General features: G+C 29.7%; 1 protein-coding gene across 1 annotated transcript in view; it reads right to left on the bottom strand.

Moving 5' to 3' along the window:
* Positions 1–14,705, bottom strand: part of LOC129956545 (cell adhesion molecule DSCAM-like) — a 163,659-nt gene that overhangs the window by 132,050 nt on the left and 16,904 nt on the right. Inside the window, exons 3-4 of the mRNA XM_056068471.1 lie at positions 9,071–9,246; positions 7,612–7,881 (exon numbers count right to left, since the gene is read on the bottom strand). Coding sequence (XP_055924446.1) covers positions 7,612–7,881; positions 9,071–9,246 — 446 coding nt within the window. The remainder of the gene's footprint in view (positions 1–7,611; positions 7,882–9,070; positions 9,247–14,705) is intronic.

Here is a 14,705-nt window from a genome sequence, read left to right on the forward strand (position 1 = left end):
CATTCTTAAAATTAAATCCTAAGCCAATTTCAATCCTTCTTTCAAAAATGATATTTTAAATGCTTACATATTTTCTATCTCATTTTTTGTTGTAGTGTATATGATAGGAAAATCGGAATTTTCTTTTTGAGGCGCACAGAAAATACTTGACTTAAATGTATATCACCACTAACTTTCTATCCTTTCGGACTTATCACAACTGAAGAGATTTCTTTTTATTAATTAAATTGTTTCTTTAAAAAAATTAGTGAAAATAACTTTTTAGGTATTTTTAAAATCTGCTTAAACATTTCAATTTTGAGAAGGACTTTATTTTTGTTCATAATTGTTTTTCTTTCTTAGTCCATTAACTTTTTTTTCAAATATATTTTGATATTCGTTTTTATTTTTTTTCCTTTTTCATAATTTTTTTTTCATTATTTCAATATTCAAAGTAATATTTACTTGATCTTTTTTTAATCGAATGCTTTATTTTCTTTGTAATAGTCATACTTTCCTCATGTTCTTCAATATCATTAGTATCTACTTCCATATTAGTGAAGTTGCCTTTTTATTTGTTTTTCCTAAAGAACATAATAAACAATTTTTTTGGAGGTGGGGTTAAAATTAAATCTGTATTCCGAAGTTCTTGTATAGAAAGGTTATTAAGAAAAAAAATTTTTGGAATTAAATATTATTCATGAAATGTCTCTTGTAGTAAAAATTTAATCTTTATCTTTAATATGTAGAAAAATTACACTATGCATAAATTCTAAAGGATTCCTTGGATTTTGAATTTGCAGACGAACATTGTAAAAACGTTTATTATATGGAATTATGTTACTACTGAAATCAGAAGCAGCACTTATCTGCAAAATCGGGTGCTACGTTCTAATGCAATTTTTAGTTGAATGCAAAATCAAGGTTTAAATGAAACAAATCAAAGTTTGTCATCAAAATTGATGAAAAATTTAAAAGTTTTGGACGATAACCCGTTTTTATTAACGAGAAGAGTAATTTCTTGACGAAAATTTAGTTGCAGGAAGAGAGTAACATGGAAACGCAGCAGAGTGAACTTCATCATTTTACAGAATATTTTTTGCATTATGGGTGGAAGTAAGGCTTCTGATGACTGTGAAGTTGATGGCATTATAAACAATTTCTTTACAAGCGGAATGAAAAAAAAAAGAGGAAAGCGCTATGTGGAAGCAGTCGAAAAAGACCGCGAGGAGAAAAAGTGATTCTGAGGACACAAACCTCGGTATTAATGGCTGAAAAAAGAGCCTCTGGAGTTTACAAAGAAATGGAACAACCAGTTTATTTGAGAGCGTCAATCAGAAGAAGCATACGTTGCGCGTCATTTTCTGAGATTTTTTGCAAGCGTGTTGAAGTTCTGACTACAGAATTCTGAAATAAAAAATGTCTTCTATGTCAGCAACGTTTTCAAAATAGAAAGAGTGTTTTCTGCAGTTTTGTCAAGAATTTGGTAGTGAACAGAATTATTTTACCTCTGTTCAGAGTGCTCCTGAACGACAGACACTAACTAAAGAAATGCATTTCCATTAACTTTGAGAAAACTTTCGCATCGCTTCCTAAGTGACGATGCGTTAAATATCGACAAAGACTGCAAATAATTAGCATACTGCAGCGTTTCCAATTTCAATTTTTATAAAATTACTTTCTACAGAAATAGTGGTACGTAAAAGAAATAAACCAGAACAGATAGTGATTCAATTATTTTTAATTGAGACTTATTTTTTTTCACAGGGCCAGCAAAAGCAATAATTAGATATCATCTTGGATTAAAAATTGATTAACAGTGATGTCTCATTTTTTAGGAGAAAATAATTTTAGTTATTCAGTTTTCTTCAAAGGGATTCCAATTAGTAAATTTTGACTTACGAAATTTATTCAGATGGGAATTTTGAAAACTATTCTGCAAATTTTTATCACCATTCGATATAAAATGTAATTTTAGAAAATAGCTTTAATGAAATGAATTATCTTTTACAGAGAGTGAAATTCATTTGACAGAAAAAAAGAGAGAATAAAAAAACTTGAATTATGTCAGGTAAGGGGGATATATTGAAGATTTGATAAATGAGAACATATTAGTATTATTGATAGAGTAACGTCTTCATGTGTGGTCTTTTATCTTGCAATGCGTACCTATTTTCTCTTTTGCAATCTCATCTTTTATATTGTAACTTCTTTTACAAAATTATATTTATGTATTTGGAAGCTTTAAATGTCTGCATAACTTATTCACTTCCTCTTCGTTTATTATAACTTAGTGACACAACATATTATTACTATAGTAAAAGTCCCAGATTGTCACCGAAAACCAAGGGGGATTCTATAAACAACTTCTATCTAGATTCCTTGCGAAATTGGTTTTTGAGTCCTTGTCCTGACAATAATGCTATTGATGACAGGTCATTAAAAAAATAATTTTTATTAAAATAATGTAACTGTGACGGTGGAACAAAGATCATACCTTCAATTACTCTTTACGTTATACCTTTGATACCAATCCAGTACCTAATGCCGATAACAAATCGCTGCAGACAATTTTACAATTGAAAATACTAAGGCAGCCTTCATCAACCAGGACACTTTAAGCTGACTTAACGTCAAGAAATTACCGTCACAGTAATAATTAATTCCTCCAGAAATACACCAATGGCGCGCGACATTAGAAACGAAATTCTGATATACTTTCCACTCAGCATAATCTTTCGTATTATCAAAGTAATTAACATGGGCCTGAAATATTAATATTTCTCCCCTACAAAGAAGACAGCCCATGTGCTAAAGTTTACAAAGGCAAGATAAAGTCCAAAAGGAATTGGAAATTATATTAATAATTATATTGAGAAACCAAGGAAAACTATCTGAACGTTACATTTTCTAGATTGAAATCTACATTCTCAAATATTAATATTGTACTTCATTTTTAATGTAGCTTTAGAACTACCCATCGACGTGTTCTCAATCTTCTGAGAGTTACAAGCATCATCACGCATGGCTTTAGCAACCCACTATACACATGTAGGAGTTTACATGATATAACAACTCTAGTTAGAATGAGGCAAAATGAACTTATCAACAAACTCATAGCTTTCGAAATACCATTTTCCATCATAGATATTATAAGCAATTTTCTCTCCAACAGTGCATTCCATGTCAAAATAAATAAATGCTTATATTTGAAATTGTGGAATCAAAACTAGTACGACGCAAGAAAGCATTCATTGTCCTCCAATTTATAGCATTTTATATCCGACATCTATATTACAAACCGCGTTTTTGAAGATGGAGCTGCTCTTCTTACATAGGAGTGTATCACAAATTTTGTCACTTAAAAAAAGACTCGGTTAACAGGAATTTGTTGCATGTAATGACGTATTTCCATCACTTCGGAAAAGGTCTGCGATTTCCTATTCACATACTGACAGCGAAATAAATAACTTGCCTATTGTTTCGTACTTTGGGAAGTATCTGACTCCTTACTTTTAAGGAGTTTATTAAAATTTTAATTAATTGCTATTTAGCATTGTAATTCTACGATATAGTTATATAGTAAAATAATAAATATAAGTAACTGAAAGAAATCATGTGGGACGAGAGAATTGAAGTTATGTTTTTTAAAGAAATCAGGATTATCGCTTAAGGTGAAGGATATACATACTGTATTTAGCTTTCATATATTTTTTATTTAACGCTTATTGTTAGCGGTTAAAAATTCAGATTCCAAAATTAATTATTTGATAAAAGCGAGTTTGATTACCATGTATTTTGTATAATTTCACTTAAACGTAATAGACGCATTTGTATGGTAAATCAAAAACAAATATCAAGGATTGTATTCAAATTTTTACATGAAGAACATTATTATTATGAATATTATGCTGTCAAATCTACCTGAATTTAACAAATCTGCGAAAAGAATTAATGCGTTTATTCAATCGCAGTGTCCTTGAAATGCTTTCCTCTTATTTTATAAAAAATTGCATTTAATGAAATTCTGAAGCATAAGCAATTTCATGATATTCGTCTAGCTACACTTCATTTAAGAAGATTACAGCATATATCCGCTAATAATATCTAAATAAAGTAAGTTATTTCTTTTAAGATACCGTAGAAAGGTGTATATATATTTGATTGACCTATACTTAACAGTCTGCGAACATTTTACAGCACAAAGCCATAAATCGTTTGGCCATATGATTCATTTCCTTACGCAAAACAGTTCACTTCATCCATCACCATCAGTGTCGCTGCAACCGTTATTTAAACTTCCGCTTTTTATGCAAAAAAAGTAAATGAATACATTCAAAAATGAACTATCACTAAATTAAATTTTGATATTAAAAAAATGAACTGTCTCTAAATTAAATTTTGATATTTTTTTTATACAAATGTGAATGTTAGTAAAATCTAAGCAATCAGTATTGAACTATCACTAAATTAAATTTTGATATTCAAAAAATGAACTATCACTAAATTAAATTTTGATATGTTAAATTTTGAAGTTTTATCCTTATTTGACAAAATATCGAATTCAATGATATGCTTTAAAGAAATGAATGATATTTTATAGAGTTTGCTTATTTTGGCTGAAATCCGCTTTACAGAAAAAGATGGAGAATGAAAATTAATTTGAAATCCCTCAAGAAAGAAGGGATATATTAAATGTTTGATATATGAGAAACAATTAGTATTATTGACTGATTAGCGGCCCCGAGTGAGGTCTCTCATTGTCTAATGAAATTTTTTTTCTTCTTTTGTAAACACGTCTTTTATACCGTGACTTCCTTTATAAAATTAAATTGATGAATTTGGCAGCTTTAAACGACAGCATAACTTATTTACTTCTACTTAGTGTAATATAATTCAGTGATATTGTATGTTATTAATATTTTAAGCGTTTCAGATTAGTAAAGAAAACCAAAGCAACATTAACGATTTAGATCAAATTTCCCGGCGAAATTGTCTGTTTAATCCTTATCCTGAGCAGCAAATTAAAAAAAAAAAACTTTATTTAAATTGTCTAACACTGACGGTTGAAAGTAACTCTTCGGGCAAAGCTAGGTACGTTCGAATACTCTATAGATAATTTCTTTGATGCCAATCCAGAACTTTATGACAAATCTCTAAAGTCAATTTTACATTAAAAGTATCCAAGATGCCTTCATCAACCAGGAAACTTTACGATGACTATGCGTCAAGAATTATTGCAGTTATTATAATAATAAAGCCCAAAAAACCTACTGGGGCAGACGACATTTAAAACGGACATCTAAAATCCTTCCCATTCAACATAATATCTTTAGTACCACAATAATTAACAGATGCCTGCAATATTAACATTTCTCCCCACTATGGTCTGTGTATTTTCTGTAGGCGGTTCAATAGGAAGATCATGCATGTGCTTGTGTTTCCAAAGCTAAGATCACGTCCAACAAGTATGGGATGTTACAGACTAATTAGCGTATTGTGTAACCAAGTAAAACTCTACATGAACATTATATTTTCTAGACTCAAATACCAATGAAAGGAGCTTAATATTATACCCGATTTGTAATATAGATTTCGGACAACCATTTGATGCGTTCATCAGCTTCTGAGAGTTACAAGTATCGGCCTGGCTTTCACAATAGATTATACAGCGGTAGGAATTTTCTTGATGTAAAAGCACCACTAGATAGAATGTGGCACAAAGCTCTCTTTTACAGATTCATATATTTCAAAATATCATTCGACATCATCATCATCATAATAATGAGCTTTTTCTCCAATGAAGTATTCCAGGTTAAAATAAAAAAATAATAAATTTATTCTTTAAATAATGTAAATTAAAGCTGGTACGTTTCAAATAAGTATTCTTAGTCCTCTAATTTATAACATATTTACAGCCGACTTTTCCATTACAAACTGTGTTTTTGAAGATGGAAATGCTATCCTTACCCAAGAGAGTACCACAATTTTTTTTTCAGAAAAACTGTTCGAAAATGATTTTGAACGCTGAACACTGACGCTCAAAATGCTCTATTTCCGTCACTACGAAAAAGGTCTACGATTTCTTATTCAAGTAATAAGAGCTAAAAAAAACAACCCTTCCTGCAGTTAAGCTCTTTGGCGATGATCAGATTTAGGAAGAAGTAGAAATACTTGGACTGATCCTTGGGAATAATATTATTTTTAAATGATGTTTGAAGAATGACAGCAAATGTTCTTAAACAAAATGTACTTCATTATCCCACTCATTGGAAGACTGCTCCCCTTTCTATTAAAGAATAAAACGCTATTATACTAACTAATTTTAAGGTCTATCTTAACTTATGCAACTGAAATTTGGGGACTTGCTGCTAAAACCGATAGAAACAAAATATAAGTTTTACCAACCAAAGTACTTTATATCATTAGCAATGCACTTTGTTTTATACAGATTGATATTCTACTCGGAGATCTTAAAACGTTAAAGCTCAATGATTCCATCAAACAGTTTTGAAGAAAACTTTTAATCAATTAAAAACTAATGATAAATCCTCAAATAAGGAACAAATTAACTATGTCCACCGACATGGAAAACACACCTTTCACTGCTCTCTATTACTGAATGGACTTTGCTATTTAAACCTTCCGAGCTTCTTCCAATATTTGAAATGCACCTAAGTTTCAATTTTTTAGCTTAGGTGAAAATAAGAATCCTTTTCTCTCAGCACCTGATGCACTAATGTTATATTAGTTTTATTTTTATCCTGGGCTATTATCTACTTCAAACTTATCAGAATTGCTTAGACACTAATGCCTTTCATACATCTAATTCAAGTAAATAACCTTTTCCATTATCTAATACAAATGCAACAGCTGTTTTAAAAGGTATGAATAGCGAAATGAATTTTTTTTACTGATTTTTGAACATAGCATATTCAGTTATTTTAGAATTTTGTTTATTTAAAATTTAAGTTAAAATTTAAAATAATGAATACACCATAAACATTGTGAATGTGCGCCTCAAAGAAGGAACGTATTAAACCTTTGCATAGTTCCATTTATTTCATTATCTCAACTGACCTCTCTTATATTTTTTATGTCAAAATTTGTTAACCAATTTTGTTTTTTAATACGTCTTTAACTCTTTAATTGCGGTGTTAACTTTCATGAAGATCACAATTAATTTACCTTAATCATTAGTTCTATGCATATCTTTATAAATATAAGCGCATTCAACATTAGAAGAAGCGAAAATGTTGGTAGTCAAGAAAAATCGTTAGTGGAATTCTAGGTGAGAAGAACCCAGCAATTTAAAGCAAATTCCTTATTCAAGTAATAATAATGGAAAATATGCATATATCTATTCCATCACCAACTGGATCTTATAACTCAAATCCGCAAAATGCAATCCTTCTACAATCTATCTTATTTTAAATGATTGGACAAGAACTCAAAGACAACTCGTTGATTAGTAATCATTGCAAAGGATAATCCAAAGGATACTGCTCTTCAATCTATTAACGCTTTCCGTTGCAATTTTTTTGGAAGAGATCATGCTGGTACTCAAATCTTGTCTAATTCAAGTCAAAAAGCACTCAAGGAAGCATTTAATAATAAGTAGATGTACTGTACCTGATATTTTCAGTTCAGCTGTTCCTTGAGCTGCGTCCAGGTCATTGTAGACGAAGCACTGATACATTCCTCTGTCATCTCGGCGCACGGAAGTGATATGAAGCACGTCACGGGACAGCAAACGCACCCGGCTAGAAGATGCCAATTGGCGCTGATCCTTCTTCCAGTTGATGGTGTGCACTGGATATCCAGTGACATTGCAGTTGAATGTCGCCTCTTGACCAATGTTTAACACTTGGCGGGGAGGTCGTATGTTCACAATCAAGGGTGCTGTTGAATGAGATATAACGACAGGATTAATTGGAATAGAACAGAACAGGGAACTGAAAGATTGTAGTTGTAATTATTTAATGAGGTTTAACTTTATTAAAGAAATGTTAATAATTCATACATTGTGGTTTGATTCGGTTATCTTTGAAGTCGAAATGTGATTAATCTGTATATTACTTGATATGTGTGTATCATCGTCAAAATAGGTTTCCTTAATTTTTCTCTAATAATATTGCGAATAGTTAGGAAAAACTCTCCCACCTCTCTATTTTCTTCTTGTTCTATCTAATTACAGTTGCTAAAGCTTCAAAATGTGTAATCGATTCTTGATATGTTGTATTTAACATATATTTCATTATCTTCTTGTTCCTTTCACTTTGAAACTCTAAATATGTTTAGATAAATAACTAAGTCTCAACAATTGACACTCAATTTGCTCACAATCTACATTATAACATTAAATTAAATAGTTAAGTGAATTAGACTTGTATACACGTCAATTCAAAATTTCATTTGGGCACAGCCGATAATAATATGAATGTAATTGTATAATTTTTTACCTAATAAAAATGAAATCTTATTCGCTTTATTATGATTTTTTGCGAAGTTTTTGCAAATTATGTAATTGTTTGTATTAAGTTCGACATGTATATGCGTCATCACTATTTATAAAGTAGGACTTGAGGGACTTTAAAAAAATAATTTCCGCAAATAGCTGGTTAATATTCATATAATTACTCTCATGTTTTAGATTTTGTTAATATGCTTTTTTAGCCATCAGCTGATCGCTACGGAATTAAAGGAACTTTAAGCTTTAAATGTTTGTTATTTAAAGAATGCAAAATATTTTCCAATTAACAGCATTAAATATTTTTGAACTATTTGTTTGAATATAAATTTAGAGAGTTCCAAACCAATCTCATTGTTGCAGGAAATACCTTATTTTCCTGATATTAAAATATTTAAAATCTGATATCCAGGTTAATTAGTTAATTTTCCGATCTCTAAAAAAGTATTATATGAAACAATGATACACATCTGCAATATTTTCAATGGAAATTAACAAATTTGAAATAAAAAGTCATTGACTTAAAAATGGCCTTACTCTTTAAACCATCCGTTTTTTAGATATACATTAATATTATAACATGCTTTAATATTTAGTCTATGATGCAATATGCTTTCTTACCTGTTACAACCAGAACACTCTCGATACGTCTCTCTCCAATACTGTTTCGTACGATGCACTGATACTTCCCACCATCCGAACTCTGAACCTTCTTGATATTTAAAGTGCCTTGATTCACCCAAATCCGCCCGTTCTCTTCTATTGACTTCAAAATACCATTTGTATCCTTCATCCATCTAAAAAAAACAGAAATAAAATTCATTTCTAATCACGGAAATTCATTCATCCTTCTTAAAACGGATGTAATTTATAACATTCGTTTCTAGTCACAGAAATTCATTTATTCATCTTAAAATAGATATAATTTTTGATATTCGTTTTTAATCACGTAAATTTATTCATCACCTAAAAATGCGTATAATCTATAACATTCATTTCTAATCACGGAAATTCATCCATTCTCCTAAAAATAGATATAATTCATAGCATTCATTACTAAACACGGAAATTCATCCATTCTCCTAAAAATAGATATAATTCATAGCATTCATGACTAAACACGGAAATTCATCCATTCTCCTAAAAATAATAGAAACTATAATATTCATTTCTAATCAAGAAATTCATTAAGACGTAAATTTACATTAAAATTAATCTAATTTATCTGCAAATAATATATGGTGGTGACTTAAATCCAACTTAGCCTAACATATAGTTTAGCCTTTGTTTACAATTGAGCAAAAACTTAATTAAAAAAGAAATTATGGTATTCTTTGATGGTTGAAAGCTACGTCGTCTTATTAAGATATCACCTAAGGTCACCTTTCTGGGGTTCTAAGATTGTTTTTAGTTCCTATACATTGGAATAGCTTTACCTACTGGAGGGAATTTGCTTAGTAGAAAATTTCCAATAGTTAACCAGTTGCTGCAAGCTAATAATTGTTGAAATCCATCTTGATTTGCCTTTTGATAACAAATAAATAAATTCGTCCATGTTGGTCTATAAATTATAAAATGAATAATAATGAATAATAGTAGTAGATAAAATCCATATATTTCTGCCTTCAAGTCAGGCATCTTAACATGCTGCATGGACTAGGCCTCCGGCAGGGCTCCAATTTCGAGAGTTATATATCCTCTCCGACATTTGATAACAATTTCACAGAAGTAACAGAAGCTGGATGTTCTATTTTTTTCTTGTATATGAGTGCTGAAATCATCTAAAAAATTAGTCTTCAAAATTTTGAGAAATTCTCGTGTTATAGAACTTCCTCAGTTATTTTTTTTTAAAATTATGATCGTCTTATCAGACAGATTCTTTGCTTTGAAATATAACAAAGTGGATGGAATAGTATGCTATCGATATTATTTGATGTTCGGTCTTTATATCAAAACTGTATATTCCCATCAATTTTTAAATATATTGATAAGAAATCTCTCTATTTAAGTTTTTGCTTTAATAGAAGTATAATAATTAAGAAATGTCACAGCTTTATAAATTTATATTTGGTTTTGTGACTAGGGGTATATATGTGTGCCCTGGGTTGAATCAAATTCGTCTAACAATTTGACTTCTATAAATCTGTTTCTTCCTGAGAATGTGAATATGATAGCTGATAAATGCAAAAAATAAGGTAAATGAAGCTTCGCAGTCTTGTGTCCAATATGAAAGATTTGCTTCAAATTCTGGTTCAAATCCAGAAGAAAATCGAATCCTACTCTTCTCTTGCATTTCCTTAGATTAATGGGAAGCTCAAAATGCTTCATACTATGTATGCATAAAAAATTCTGTTGGTTTACCTTTACACAACACAATTTTATGTATTATTAGTGAGTGTATTTTATTAATATTTAATTGAGATTAGATTTTTGATATTTAGTCTATCTATATTGTGATTTCTTGCTTTAAATATCATTAATCAAAGTCCAAAATGTAAATTAAAAATTCCATTTGATTTAAATTTCCTTGTCGTTGACACTCCAAACAGCCAAGGAATGCCACGCTGCTAATGGGAAAAAAAAGTTGGCTGCTAACTGAAGCAAATTTATTTCGTTTATCTTGGAAATGGCTTTAACGATTTGGATCAAATTTTATATTTAGATAAGGATTTGTTTCTTAAATTTATCTGTATAAGTGCTTTTCCTAAAAAAACACGATTTTAAACACAAAAACACATTTTTATAACTAAATACTGACATGTGGCTATACAAGACGGGCAAAAGTATATTTGAGATGGAGTAGTGATTAGGGTTTCAAACTTCCAAGCACTTTACCCATGTTCGATCCAGCATTTGCAATTCAATTAGATTTCTCTTATCTATCATTTTAAAGCAATTCTTGGGTATATCTAAATTTATTTCCTGTGTCTCAGAAATGGCTCTAACGATTTGGATCAAATTTCATGTTTGGATAAGGTTTTGCTTATTAACTTTATCTATATAGGTGTCCACTCTGGAAAAACGAAATTTTACAGATACAAAAAACATTTTCTTATAATTTACACATACTTTTCTAACCGCTCTCATGCTGACGATGCCAAATAGCGCCATCTCCTAACTTTTTATGGTACTTGCATTGCTGCTGCACCATGATAATCTACTGGTACCTCAAAATGTTGAGAGATGGCGCTGGTGGATGTGAGATGAGATAAGATCGAAAGATATTCATATGTAATCAATAGATGGCGCTGGTGGATGTGAGATGATATAAGATCGAAAGATATATGTAATAAATATGTGATTTGTATCTAAATAATTTCTCAAAAAAAACCCAAAAAAACCACGATTAAAAAAAAAAAAAAACTGCCGAGCAAAGCGCGTTTTTCCAGACATTCATTATTTGACAAGCGTATTAGTATTTAATAATTTAGTATTTAATAATAAAATAAATATATGCCGACAGTTGATTTTCAAATGAATGGGATTTTTTATATCAAACTTTTTGAAATTTGTGGAATAATATTCTTTATATCTCAATAAAATGTAGATTAAGAAAAATGCCCATTTGATCTTGCTTCGTTCAAGTCTATAGGAACGAAATAAATCTTAGAATAATTCTTTCTGAAATATCACATGCACTTCATAAAAGCAAAAATGAATAAGTAGGTGTCCATCAACTACAAAGTACGACTGAAAAGAAATCCGTTTCGGTTCACTAAATCGATTCCACTCAAGATTATTAATAAAATTTTTTTCATCGAACCAAATCTAAAAAGAATCACGTTTATCATCGGAAAAAAAAAAGAATCGTCTGCTTCCCGCCGAAACATGACGCCGTTGGATGATGGATTGGAAAGGAATTCAACCGAAACTGTAGAAAATTATGTATTTTTTTTTTCATTGATCTTCATAGATTTTTCTTTTCAAAATCCTTTTAACGCTTTTATTATTACGCTGGTTTTATTAACAACTCTGCTCGTTTCAATTATATGAGTTTGTTTTAATATAGTATTATGGAATGGCTAAAAGCAATAGTTCTAAAAATTAAACTAATGACATCAAGTTTTTGAGAGTTTAAAATGAATCATATTCAGAAATTTTAAGAGAAAATGATATGGGAAATTGTTATTATTTTACAATGAATTCTGATTTTGAACAGAGTAATGATATTTATCAACTCTGTATCAGTTTCTTTATACAGCAATTTGTACTACAAATTGAATTTTAATTTATTAATATAAAGCTGGTTTACAATCACATTTTTGAAAGTGGGTAGTCGCGGATTTAAGATACGACATTAAGGATGCAACATATTCAATGGGTATATAAATTATCTTTATAATGTAAAGATTTGTATAAAGCGCAGCAAATTTTTTAAAAAATTATTGATGCACGAAAAAATGTAATATTTTTTCTTGATTGTGTATCTCTATGAAATAAATATATTTCATTATTTCAGAAAATTTAAATAACTGAGGGTTTTTTTTTTTGGAACTAATATAATCTCAAGTTAAGACCTAAAACTTTTTGCAATGAAGGAATACCATTCATCAAGAAAAGAAAATTTATTTTAATTTTTTAATATTTTTATAAACGTGATAAATTTTCATATTTATCAAATTCCAGAAGACATTTTTTTTTATTGTTGAAAATAATATTTTTGGTTTCCTAAACAATTTACAGAAGCTCGCGACGTATCTTTGCTCTTTGTGCTGCAATTTTGACCCACCAATCGACTTTACACTCCAAATGCTTGATCGAATTCAAGTTTGTTGACTATAATTATGATAGATATTAGTGTATCTTTAAATAAATAATTAATAAATATAGCACACTACATAAGAGCACTACCATGATTAAAAACAATAAATTAGAAACATTGTTTTAAAACACACACTATATTAATGTATTAAAACATTTTATGTATTTTTCCATTTAAAAAAAATTACTTTACGTCTTTGATTCATAGCTTAATTATATGAACATTAATGAATCTTTAAATAAATAATTCAAATTCACTGACAGCTAGAGCTATGAAATGCAATGAAAATCAAATTAAATTATTCAATTAGCTCAGAATTGAGTTCCGATAATATTAAAATAAATATTGTTATTAAAAACATACAAGTGAACCAAGTTTAGTGAATTTTATACATCGGGGATCTAGTTAGAAATTAATTAAAAAATTCATCTTTATAGTTATGAAACAATTTGAATAAAATTATTTCATAAATTATCACAGATTTTGAACTATTGCTCATAATTCTTCGGTGGATAAATGGACATTTATGGCATCGTTTGGGTCCATATGTGGAAAAGTGTCTTCAGGGATTTTTCTTTAAGCCTTCTAATAAAGATTTCATCTCTTAACAAACGATACTAGATAGAATATCACTGCCACATAGGTGCCATAGTTTCAATTTTTAAATTCCAAAAATTTTTCTTCGCTTCCTTCCTCTGAATGTTAATAATCTAAATTTAAACTTAGACGAATTTCTTCAGTGCTATGCTCCAATTTAATTTTTTTTTTCTTTCTATGGCAATTAATTGACTGTATAGCATTTCATATATAACAGTATGAAGAATCTTTAATTATATGCCTGAAAAACTAAAAAGATATCACATAAGTCTATTCCTGTTGATTTAATGAAAATTCTGGTGTACTAATTTATTTTTTTATCTTTTAGGACATATCTTAACTTTCGTAATTTTTGTAAAGTATGTAGAAGAAACACCTACACTAATTATCAATCTTCACAATTTTCCTCCATATTAGAATTACGATTGGCAATACCAGATCTAATGCTGAACAGCTCCATATAGAAGACAGTTTTGAATTTAGTTTAGTTGTATAAATCAAATAATCGTATCTCTTTAGTCACGAGTCTCTTTAGTCACGAGCTCGATGGAAGCAGTCTTGATGAACTTCAAAATTTTAAATAGAGTTATACCGTGTGGATATGACTTTAGCTACATTTTTCAGACTTTTATACTATATTAGCATGAGGAGTTTTTATTCCACATTCGTTGAAAATGATATTTTTTCATTAGCACCTCAATTATCAAGCTAAAATAACGTAACAAATTGTCGTCAGATACATTCGACAGTATACAAACATTACCATAATAGTTGCCAAATGTAGAAATGTATTGACGTCAGATCTTGGCACGTTAATGCTGGTGTCTTGTCGAAAAAGCACTTTTGATGGTTATCTCGGCTGATGGCGACCTTTTCGAAAGAGCCCCTTATCGGCCG

This window comes from Argiope bruennichi, chromosome 11 (assembly GCF_947563725.1).
Source record: "Argiope bruennichi chromosome 11, qqArgBrue1.1, whole genome shotgun sequence".
Lineage (NCBI taxonomy): Eukaryota > Metazoa > Arthropoda > Arachnida > Araneae > Araneidae > Argiope > Argiope bruennichi.